The sequence below is a fragment of the Palaemon carinicauda genome, chromosome 6 (genome assembly GCF_036898095.1).
Source record: "Palaemon carinicauda isolate YSFRI2023 chromosome 6, ASM3689809v2, whole genome shotgun sequence".
In the NCBI taxonomy this organism is placed as follows: domain Eukaryota; kingdom Metazoa; phylum Arthropoda; class Malacostraca; order Decapoda; family Palaemonidae; genus Palaemon; species Palaemon carinicauda.
The window spans coordinates 114,605,625-114,618,124 of NC_090730.1; the positions used below are offsets into that span (position 1 = coordinate 114,605,625).

Genomic DNA, 12,500 nt, shown 5'->3' on the forward strand with positions numbered 1-12,500 from the left:
ACGGGTTCCCCATTAGGACTAACTTGTGCAAATATATTCATATGTCTCCTCAAAAAGCTGTTTATTGATCAGTGCCACGTATCTTTTAGGCCCCTATTTCATAAACATTGTGTCGGAGATACCTTTGTTCTTTTGAGATGTGATACATCAATCAAAAATTGTGATGTATCATCTTACTTAATTATGAAATTTGTTATTAAATGATATTTAGTAGATTAATTTATTAAATAAATACGAAACATATTTGCAATCTAACTAGGAATATGTAGCTATTATAGAGGTATATCTTGGTAGAACACTAGTAATGATTTTTAATATATAAAATAATTTATATATAGACTCCCAAGAGTATTGGGTAGATAAGCACCATGTTAGTTTATCAATTTACTAATATTGATAAAATGAATATTCTCAGTTCACGCAGAAATAAATTAAATCAATCTCTTCATGAAAATAAGAAATATTAAAGTAAACCCGTGGAGCTTTTATGGTCTTCTTGAGTTAGATGTAAACTTGAGAAAGCCCTTTCTGATTGGTATCCCCTTATTACTCTAAGTTTGTTTTCAAGAATCCTCTGCCCATGGGAAATATGTTCAGATCCAAAGACATTCTGCAGGATTTGATATGATCCTCAATTGTATATTTGCATAATTGTCCCGGATGTAATTTGGGAACTTAAGTCGGTTGCCCCAACTAACTCTTGAGGGTCCATACTGACTTCCATAGAGGCGCCAGTCATCGAACTGGAATTTTCATCCATCTGTAATCTTGCTTATGCATATAAGCAATCTATCAATTATTCCAATTTAAAAATTTTTGCCCATTTACCTGATAGCCATTCTCTACCTTCCCTCGGGACACTTTTCATTGTATAACTAGCCATAACAGATCACCCAACTACATCTGTTCCTTCATATATTGCCTCACAGATCTTTGTCTCAATCTTTTAACTATACTCCCATAAATCTAAAACCAAGGTTTATAGGGGTCAAGTCAGTGATATCTCCCCTCACATGATGTTGCCATGTTTCAGGTCTACGTTACGTCAATGAGGCGCTAAATTTGTATGTTGTTTGGTCAGGCATAAAATGTGTGTATATGTCTGTGTGAACACCATATATAATTATATATTACATGCAGAGAAAGAGATATTATTTACAGCATGGACATTTGCTCTCTCTCTCTCTCTCTCTCTCTCTCTCTCTCTCTCTCTCTCTCTCTCTCTCTCTCTCTCTCTCTCTCTCTCTCTCTTTATATATATATATACATATATATATATATATATATATATATATATATATATATATATATATATATATATATATATATATATATATATATAATTACATTTGAAATATCATAAAAAATTCCTCCAAATGCTTCTCCTGCAGAAAATACTGTCTTACGTTGAAGGCCATGTTTTGGTTTGGCTGTGTAGATGCAAGGGAGTTGCTGAGCTGTTATTATGCCTGTATCAACACAGACAGTTAACAGTAGCGTATACTGGTGGCCTGTCAACAGTACAGGAAAATATTCTCTATTGAATCTTTCGGCTTGTTCGGTCTTAAATCACAAATTGGCTTAATAGCTCCCATCAAAATGACCCACTCATTACGCACGGCTCATATATACAAAACTCAGCTTGTCAGCCCGTGTTCCACAGGTAATCATAACAGAGCAGAACAGCAATGCTGTGAAATGTGTATGCCACATTTCTAAATTATCTTACAAGTGCCTTATAGATTACAAGTTTACTTTCCTTTAATATGCTAAAATATTTACGTTCATATTTCATTGGCGAATGTTTGCCTGTCTGTAATTCCTTTGACCTAATTGGCACTTGGCCTGTTTAGACAGCAAGGCAGCGCACTTGGATATATCCCCTGCTCGATTCCCCCAATCTTGATATGACGTTGAACTCTCCACAACTTTTTGTTTTTTAGTCTAGGATTTTACCTTACTTGGAAAGTTGCTTTTTTGTGTTGATTTTCGCTTTTGCTCTTTTGTTTTATCCAAATTCTTTTATTCTATTTTAGGTTATTTTGGGGGGTTATGTAAACTCCTATATCATATTTAAGGTTATTTCAATATGTACTTGTTTTGATTATCGTATTCAGTGTAGTAGTTATGATTCATGCCTTCTAAATTCAATTTTACTCATATAACGGATTAATGTATATTAACCTGGGTTAATGTTCATGTTACATCCCTGACGATGAGAAGAATGCTTTTCCATAAGCTTGATTGATCGAAATATATATAGTCCAAAATGTTAAAGTGTCTGTTTTTAATTGCTTTTGTAATATATATATATATATATATATATATATATATATATATATGTATATATATATATATATATATATATATATATATATATACATATATATATATATATATATATATATATATAAATATATATATATATATATATATGATCAGCTGTACTAGTCTATTGCCAAGCAAAGGCCTGATACATGTCCTTCCACTCCCGTCCATTTATGGTTTTTCTATGGCAGGCCACATCCGCAAACTGTCTTAGTTCGGCAATCCATCGTCTTCTCTTCCTTCCCTTGCTTCGTTTGCAATCTTTAGGAACCCATTATCTAACATTCTCTATATGTCATGTTCATGCCCACTTCTTTCTCTTACATATTATTAGAATATCTTCTACTTCAGGCTGTTCTCGTATCTATGCTTTTATTTTTCTGTGACTTAGTGTTATTCTAGTCATTATTTTTTCTATAGCTCTTTGAGTTGTAACTTGCTTATGCTATGTGGCTTTAGTGAGGCTCCAAGTTTCTGATGCATATGTAAAAACTGGTAGGATTATCTCATTGAATACTTTTCTTTTCAGAGAAAGTGTCATTTTACTTTTCATAATGTCATTTTGTTTAGCAAAAGCTCTTCATCCCATACTTATCCTTCTTTTAATTTCAGCCCCGTGTCCTGGGGAAACATTTAATGTTTGTCCTAAGTACTTATATTCATTAACAATTTCTAGATGTTTGTCCATAACTCTCACCCATTTCTAAAGCCTGCCTGCTCTCTTGTTTGATTAAAGTTTAGCTGTCTTTCTCTTCAGCATAATAATATCTTTGTAGATATTTAAATGTTTTATATATTACTGAGAGTAAACTTGCTGGGCGGTAATTTTTCCTTTGTTTTGTGTCTCCCTTTTTGTGAATTAGTATAATGATAAAAATATTCAAAGGTGTAAGTATAGAGCATTTCTGCAGACATTTTGTGTAAAATTGAATAATTTTACTATTATGAAATTTCCTCCATATATTTTTAAATCAAGTCGTAGATCATCTTCTCCTGCTGCTTTGTCTCTGTTCGTGCCTTTTCATGCTTTCTTTACTTTTCCAGTTGTTACGTTTACCACCATCTCAGGTGTTTCATTATTTTATTGGCAAAGTTATTTCTTATATTACTATTGTATAAAATTGTATGGAAATCCTCTTCGATTTTTATCAATCCATCTCCATTTTTTATGATATTTCCATTTTCATCCTATAGAGCAAATATCTATTGCCTCCCTGGTCCAAGTCTACTTATATCAATTTGATGCTTTTGTTTATATATATATATATATATATATATATATATATATATATATATATATATTTGTAAATATGTTTGTGTGTGTGCGTGCGTGTGCACTGCCATGATAAGTAGGCCTAAAGGTTTACTAATCAGGGCCAACCATACAAGATTGGTTTTCTGTAAGTGATCAAACATAAATCTCCCATCATCATCAATCCACAGTGACCAACGTGGTGATGAAAATCTGGCCAATTTCCAGACAAGAATACAGCAACCACTTTAAGGATTGTTTCTCGACAGAATAAATAGATTCAGAACATCTGCCAATAGGGGAATAAAAAAAGTTCAATGTAGTTTTGCTAAATTGAAGGGATATGGCCTAACTTAACATATTCCCATCTGACATTACCTATGTCAGTGTGTCCTACCCAGAGGTGGCTAACGCCGATCTACGATATCCCACTTACATCTACTAGGACTACAGGTTTTAAAAACTATCGAAGGATGCAAAACCCGACAGTTTGCCAATAATCACCTCGTCTTTGTAACACATTCTGCTGGCCGATGTGGTAACGTCCCTGACTGATGAATACCAGACTGGGGTTCGAGTCCAGCTCAAACTCGTTAATTTCTTTGGTCGCTGCACCTGCAATATCCTTGTGAGCTAAGGATGGGGGCTTCTGGGGGCAGCCTATAGGTCTATCTGCTGAGTAATCAGCAGCCATTGCCTGGCCCACCTTGGTCCTCGCTTGGGTGGAGAAGGGGCTTAGGAGGTGATCATATGTAAATTAAATATGGTCAGTCTTTAGGGCTTTGTCCTGCTTGATAGGGCAATGTTACTGTCCCTTGTTTCTGCCATCCATGAGTAGCCTTTAATACTAAGCACACTTACTAGCCCAAAAATTAATAGGTTAAATAAATAAATAAATAAAGTAATAGCTAGCAAGATGTGAACCTATTTCAAAATTATATTATAGCAAATAGAGGGAAAGTGACTTCGCAGGTACACTTAAAAAGTTGCATTAATAAACAGGTAAATGCCTGGCAACATTTATTCCAGGATTTTTATCGTTTTAAAAACTGATATATTGACGTAAAAGATTGATATTATAGTCACCAGCCCGTAAAAGATGATAACAAAGTAAGGTAAATTTACGGTCGCCTGTATTTTACTGAAATACGGCTGAGAACAATATATTTTTACAGAGAATTTCCGATTAAAATTACGGGTTTCTTAAAAGTGTACCGCACGTGTTTCATTCACGTTCGCACACTGTAACTGTTTTGACTTTATATCTTATCACTCGCTCTTTCCTGCAGTGTTACTAGACCAACCTGTGTTATCATGCTAGTTCTTGTTTTATTATGTTTATGTTTTCGTGACGTTCTTGCTCGCAAGTCGCTGTATATAAACTCGATGATTGTCTTAAAAAGTTCAGTTGCATTCACCTGGCCTCTCAGTCTAAACCTAACAACCGAACTTGCCTCTTTGACATACGCCGTCTCAATGACACGGCCGCCCTTCGCCAAAAGTGAAGCATTTGCCTGGTTCCAGCGTGCTGAAGTCCAGTTTCACATCAAGGTCGTGACTCAATCAAGCACCAAAATAGACTATATTCTCAGGGCGATCCCCAAGGACATTTTCCTGAAAATCTCCGATTGGCTTTGCATGCGATGCCCTCAAAACATACCTCCTGGAGCAGTACCCGCCATTGCCATTCATCCGTATAGCTAAATTTTTTCAGCTCTCACAATAACCATTGGGGAACCAAAGGACTTCCCTTGCCCCCAAGGAAAGGACTAATATCGCTTACCTGCAACCTGACCGCTCACGTTTCTCTTCGTGAGGTGAACTTATTTCGTGCCCTTTGGGTGCGACGCTTGCATGAACCTGTACGCTCTGTCATACCCGATGACGATATTTTACCCATGAATGAGCTGATGACCAAAGTTAACACCCTTATGAACAACTACTTCCTCACCTTCAAGAACTCCATCAACACCTCCAGTTTTGATGAAGAGGACAACTATTCAACACCAACTGAGGCTGATGTAAATGCGGTAAGACACAGATGGCCTTCCCGTGACGTGCCAGAATGGTGATTAAGCTGCTGATCCTCTCCCTTTTCCTGCGCCACTTGCACCTCTCCTTCTCTCCACCAATGTAAGTGACGTCGCTATTAGTGCAGTACTCGAGCGGGGGGTCAACAGCTCACCCCTCCCGTTGGCCTTTATCAGTAGAAAACTGTCCAAGGTAGAATCCGGCTACTCTACTTTCGACCTTGAATTGCGGGAGGTGCATCTGCCTGTCTGTCACTTTCTCCGCATCTTAGAAAGTAGGCCCTTCATCATTCGCACGGACCACATGCCTCCGGTCTGCCCATCAACGCTGAAATCTCTCTGCCCAGGCTTAATACAATTGCACCCTTTAACATGTCCTTGGGAAAATGAGTGCTATTTCTGATGCCCTGTCAAGAAACTCATTGGCCGCCATTCACCTGGGATTGGATTGCAATGCTTAGCAGAAGTCCGACGAAAAGATCCAGAGTACCAAGCATGTTGGATATCCTGCACATCCCTCCATTAGGAAGACATCCCCCTTGACTACTCCAACGCCACCCTCCTCTTTGATGTTAGCACTGGTAGACCCAGACCATGGATACCTGCTCCCATACACCGTTAGCTGTTTAATTTCATTCATGGCTTTTCACATCCCTCTTGCCGTTCTACTTCACAGTTACTGAAAACAATCTTCATTTGGCATGGCATTACTAAGGATGCTAAGGATTGGGTCTGCGCCTGTCTTTCATTCCAAACCTCAAAAGTACATCAACACACAGAGTCAGGAGTGGACACCTTCTCTCAACCTCAGCGTTGCTTTGCCCACATTCACATCAATGTAATAGGCCTCTTACCCACATCACAAGTACATCGTTACCTATTTACCATCACTAACCACTCCACTCATTGGCCTGAAGCCAGTCCCATGGAAACTGCATCATCCCCCTCATGTACATCTGCCTTTCTCTCAGGGTGGATAGGGAGATTTGGTATCCCTGAGCATATTACTTCTGACAGGGGCATCACTTTCACTTCTCAATTGTGGATATCATTAGCGAATCTCCTGGGCATCACCCTACATCATACAACCTCCTACAATCCTGTTGCAAACGGAATGGTTGAATGTTTCCATCACACCCTCAAAGCAGCTTTGATGACCCGCTGCAATAATTCCAACTGGTTTACTCAGCTTCCCTGGGTCCCCCTGGGATTAAGAACCACTCTTAAACACACCCTGGATGTCTCGGCAGCAGAAATGGTGTATGGCTCCAGACTTACAAGCCCTCAGTGAAGCAACACATAATGACAGATCTATACTCAGCAACGCACATTTTTCTTGTGCAATGACACTAGCGAGCCTCAGCTAATGCTCCTTACACGGCCCCTTTCCTCGTGATCCATCGTACGTAGACAGCATTCATGATTAACATTCGTGACAAAGAAGACTGAGTCTCCACTGATTACCTAAAACCAGCATATCTCCTGTCAGAATACCCTCCTACAGTAAGTCTCTCTAGAGCAGGGCACTGTATTTCACATGTATGTCATTTTTAGGAGAAGCCATTCACGCTTGTACACTGTAACTGTTTTGATTTTTCATCTTTCACCCGCTCTTTCCTGCACTGTTACTAGACCAACCTGTGATATCATGCTAGTTCCTGTTTTATCATGTTTGAATTTTTGTGACATTCTTGCTCGCAAGTCGCTGTATTTAAAATCGATGATTGTTAGATAAAGTTTAGTTGCATTCACCTGGCCTCTAAGTTACAACCTAACTGTTCGCTCACACAGTATCATAGGACAGACTACAGTAACTGGGTGGTGTTATGTTAGGATTGACGGCATATACAGTATTAGTAGCCAGCAGCATAGGGATAATTCCTAAACAAGATCAAGAAAACTATCAAAAAACAAAAAAAAAACTAATAAGATTTGAAATGAGGATAAAATTCAAGAGGAAATAAAATTCGCAAAACTATCCAAAACAATAAACAGACTAAAAACTGAATACATTTGTATACACATTCAAACTAAAATTGAAGGAACTCTAAAGAAGGGAAGAAGCATCAAGTTAAAGGATGAAAATTAAATGAATGTTGAATATAAAAGAGATGGAGTGATAAAAATTGTAGGGTATTTCTATACTCTACTTTGCTATACAAGAGTGATATAAGAAACAACGTTGCCAATAGAACCAATGAAATACCTGACCCTGTACCAGTAGGAGAAGTAAAGAAACCATTAAAAGGCATATAAAGAGGCAGAGCAAAAGGAGATGGCTTAACAATTGATTAAATAATAGACAGAGGAGAATCTTACAGAAACTTTTTACAAGCCTTCTCTATACCTACATCTTGGAAAAACTTTACAATTATACTAATTTATGAAAATGGCTCTGTAATTATTGCAGTCAATCAGGTAGAAGTTGCACTGACCAAATTTCTATTTTGAGACATGTTGTACAGTAATGCGCAGAATATAGAAATCTCCTTTTAATGGCATTTATGGGCTATGAAAAAGCCTTTAATAGTGTGTGCCGCCCAGTTTTGTTGAGAGTCCTGCGTATTTTGGAATTCCTCATAAATATGTAAATTTGATCACAGCAAGTGCAAAGTTAACTTTAATGGAATCTTGTCAAATGAATTTCCAGTGAACAGCGGAGTACTCCGAGGGAATGTGTTGTCACCTATGTCGTATATCCTCCTCATGGAATTTATAATACGTAGAACAGTCAGAGAGGGTGGAGAAGGATTGGACTGGCTTGGTGATATGAATTTAGCATACCTAGAGTATGCTGATGATGCTATCCTTATTAGCAGAAAAACACAGGATTTACAATGCTTGCTTACCAGCATACATAAAATATCACACGAAGTCGGGCTGAATATAAAGAAGAAAGACAGAGATGATGAGAACGGAGTATGCAATAGAAGATGAAATATCATTGGAAGGAAGATGAATAATGAGGTAGAATCCTTTAAGTATTTAGGAACTATGATCTCCAATATAGGGTCTATAGAATTAGAGTTTAGTGAAAGATTGAAAAAAAAAAGCCAATCAAAAAATGTCTAGGTTAAGTAAAATTTGGAAATCAAATCGGCTGAAATTACATATAAAAATCAGACTATATATCAGTTTATTGAGATCGGTGTTACTTTATGGACATGAGTCATGGTATGACAATGAAACAATCTCCAATAGATTTAGTAGATTTGAGAACAAAGCCCTCAGAAGAATACTGAGAGTTAAATGGCAGGACAGGATTAGAAATGAAAAAATAAGAGAGATTACTCGAATGACATATGTGGATGAGATCATAATGAAGGGTAAGAGATGGTTTGGGCATGCTCTTCGCACTCCCAAAGAGAGATTAGTTCACCAATCGTTCAGCTGTGCTCCACAAGGCACTAGAAGACTTGCAAGACCCAGGCATACATGGCTGAGCACTATGAAGTGCGAAGTAGGAGATGGTGAATAGAGAAATATTGAATTAAAAGCTCAAGATAGAGACGACTGGCGAAATCTAACCGAGGCCCTTTGTGTAAATAGGCGTATGAGATGATGATGATAATAAAAAGGGAGACATAAGAAGACCTGAAAAATTACCGGCTATTAAGTATAATCTCCGTAATATATGGAATATATACAAACATCCTATTAGGCCGAATAGAAAAACAGCTAGACTTTAATCAACCAATAAAGCAGGCAGGTTTAACAGGCAGGTATTCGACATCTGACCCTATCCATGTAATTAACCAGCTAATGGAAAAATCAATAGACTATGATAACCCACTGAGTCGTATCGACCGCCTAAGATTGGGTGTAATATACAAACTAAACATTTAAATTCTGTTTATGATTAATATGGCAGTGAATATTGCGTTGGTAATCTTTTCCTACTGCAAACACTCCTTTGCTAAGTTAAGCAGCCTAGAGTTGAAAACCTACTTACAAACACACTCACAATGGAATACATACGCCCGCACACACACACACACACACACACACATATATATATATATATATATATATATATATATATATATATATATATATATATATATATATATATATATATATATATATATACATATATATATATATATATATATATATATATATATATATATATGCATACATATAAAATCATCATAATCATCATCATGACCCTCATGAGCCATTCTATTCTACTGCTAAACAAATGCCTTAGACATGTTCTTCCACATGCATCCGTTTAGGGTCTTTCTATGCCAGCTATACCCGCAAATTTCTAAGCGCGTCAATCTTACATGCTTTCTTTCTTCCCCTGCTTCGTTTGCAATCTCTAGGGACCCACATTATGCCAAATAGAAGAGCATGATATGAATTTATTTCCATTGCCATCATGATTGTGTGTTACATCGTTTTGTGATAAGCCCTTTTTTTTATTTCTATCATATTCACTCAAAAGGGTAATCCATATAAGACGCTATCATGAGGAACTTGAGGAATATTCGATGGAGGAAAGGTTCTCAAGCTGCGAGGTATCAACTCAAGTACTAGTCAAGTTTAATCTTTTACAGCTTGATGCATGGCAGCCTTACCTCTCATATGAGAGACCAAAGTTTTATTCTCGGTGTAGCAAAAACTGATTTTTATTGAACAAGTTACCGTCTGATAAGTACCCTAGGTAGAAACTCGTGCGTTTCTATACTTTCACCTAGTGAGAGATGATGATAGGAAAACAATGTTGCTTGAATAGCCGCTTCTATGGCAACAGAAAGGTTTATATAACAGAATGCAAGAGATAAATCAAGAAATCAAAGGATAGAAGAGGAAGGTGGGATGGCAAAAATTATAAAATTATTGAAGTGTATTCAACCATTTTTATCATATAGAAATAAACTGAAGTTAAAACAGGAATGAAGAGATGAAGACTGAAGTGAAAATGGTTCTTAGTAGAGGACACCGCCATTATGAATGGGTGTTGGCTGGACTGCATAAAACAGAAGAGGTGAATGATACCTATATGACCTTAGATGAGGTTCAAGTTTTCTTCGTAGGCAGTTTTTCTTAGCTACTGTTATGTTATCGAATATATATATATATATATATATATACACATATGTGTGTATATATATGTATATATATATATATATATATATATATATATATATATATATATATGTATATATATATACTGTATATATGTGTATTTATGTATATATATGTATAGATGTATGTATATATATGCATATATATAAATATATACATATAGACAATGGAGAGAGAGAGAGAGAGAGAGAGAGAGAGAGAGAGAGAGAGAGAGAGAGAGAGAGAGAGAGAGAGAGAGAGATGAGGTCTTATGTAGATTGTTATATGACCAAGCATTTGTATAATTTTAAAATCATGCTTTTTAATTAGATTATGATATATTTCTTGTTCATTCATACATCAAACGAACTATGATGTTACTATAAGTTCTAGGTGAAACAGCTATATTTCTTTTTCTAGAAACTTAACAGATATTCCCGTCTTTCGAGAGAATGTAGTAACAAAGATGTATGTAAAAATCAGTAACATAGGAAGAAATTCAGTATTATTAAGATAATGACTAATGATTGATTTGAGTAAAGTATTGTGTTTTTCAAATCTTTTTCATGGCTCTTTCTTACCCCTGTGATATCCTGCTGTTTTATTTTTTCCTTTTTCTGCGATATCAGTCTTCAGAAAAACAATTATATTTCGTACATTTTGAAATTAGGCCACTTTTACTTCTCAGTGAACTTTACATAAATCTGGTTGACATTCTATGGCTAATAAAATCTCAATCTCATTTTCAGGTTACAGGAAGTTACTTGGTCTCACGTGATTTAAGTTCGCTGGATCTTATGACTCTGAAGCCGCCAACATGTACTACAAGGTTTTGATTCTGGCATTTCTGTTTGCAGCAGGAGTTCAAGGTAAATAGGAGAAAAAAAGGAGTGAAATTCAAGGTTATCATATTGTTAAAGAAAGAGTAATCATACATTTTGAATATTTTGGCTCGTTTACATATTTTTTCATGAGTAGATACTATGACTTACATGCGTGGAATAAATAGTCTTTCTTTTGGAAGACATGACTCGCACGTATATGAGACCATAGATACATAGACAATGGTAGTAGAGCTCATTAGGATTCTGGAACTGTTGATACGAAGGGTAAACATCCTTCAAGCTAGACCTGAGACCCTTGTGATAAAACATCCATACGTGAGATCCCTATAAATAGTAGGATGTTTTCTGCACTTTTGTGATACGTAAGTACCTAACACAAAGAATCTTAAATGAGAATAAACGTAAAGAAAACTAATCTTCGTATTTTAATCTTTGAACTGCACATACAAACACACAAAACAGAAGTGCTAACACGCATTCACACTCGATATATATATATATATATATATATATATATATATATATATATATATATATATATATATATATATATATATATATACTGTATATATATATATATATATATATATATATACTGTATATATATATATATATATATATATATATATATATATATATATATATATAGTTAATCTTCTGCTCTATGGTAGGTCCTTTCATGGATGCGTCGCCCCCACAATTATCTATTCATGGCCACCGCTTTAGCACTTGATACCTTCTCCCTCCGTTCAGGTCATATAGCATTGACTCTTATCTCTTCCCTCTGGGTCTCCGTCCTTGAAATTTACTTTCTAAAATGTCCTTCAGTGACCTATCTCCTTTGAAATTGTCCTATCCAGTTTTCCTGCCTTCTCTTTATCGTTGTAATTAGGATTCTCTCTTCTCCAACTAGACAGAACTTCTTCTTTTGTCTTGTGGTCTCCCCAACGTATTCTTAGCATCTGCCTCCAA

At 36.0% G+C, this 12,500-nt stretch overlaps 1 protein-coding gene across 2 annotated transcripts in view; it reads left to right on the forward strand.

The window, feature by feature from the left end:
• The window catches only part of LOC137642167 (acetylcholine receptor subunit alpha-like 2), a 39,098-nt gene that overhangs the window by 2,625 nt on the left and 23,973 nt on the right, over positions 1-12,500 (forward strand). For both annotated transcript variants that reach the window (XM_068374703.1, XM_068374704.1), the window contains exon 2: positions 11,433-11,552. In XM_068374703.1, the coding sequence (XP_068230804.1) occupies positions 11,501-11,552 (52 nt within the window). In that variant the 5' untranslated portion in view covers positions 11,433-11,500. The remainder of the gene's footprint in view (positions 1-11,432; positions 11,553-12,500) is intronic.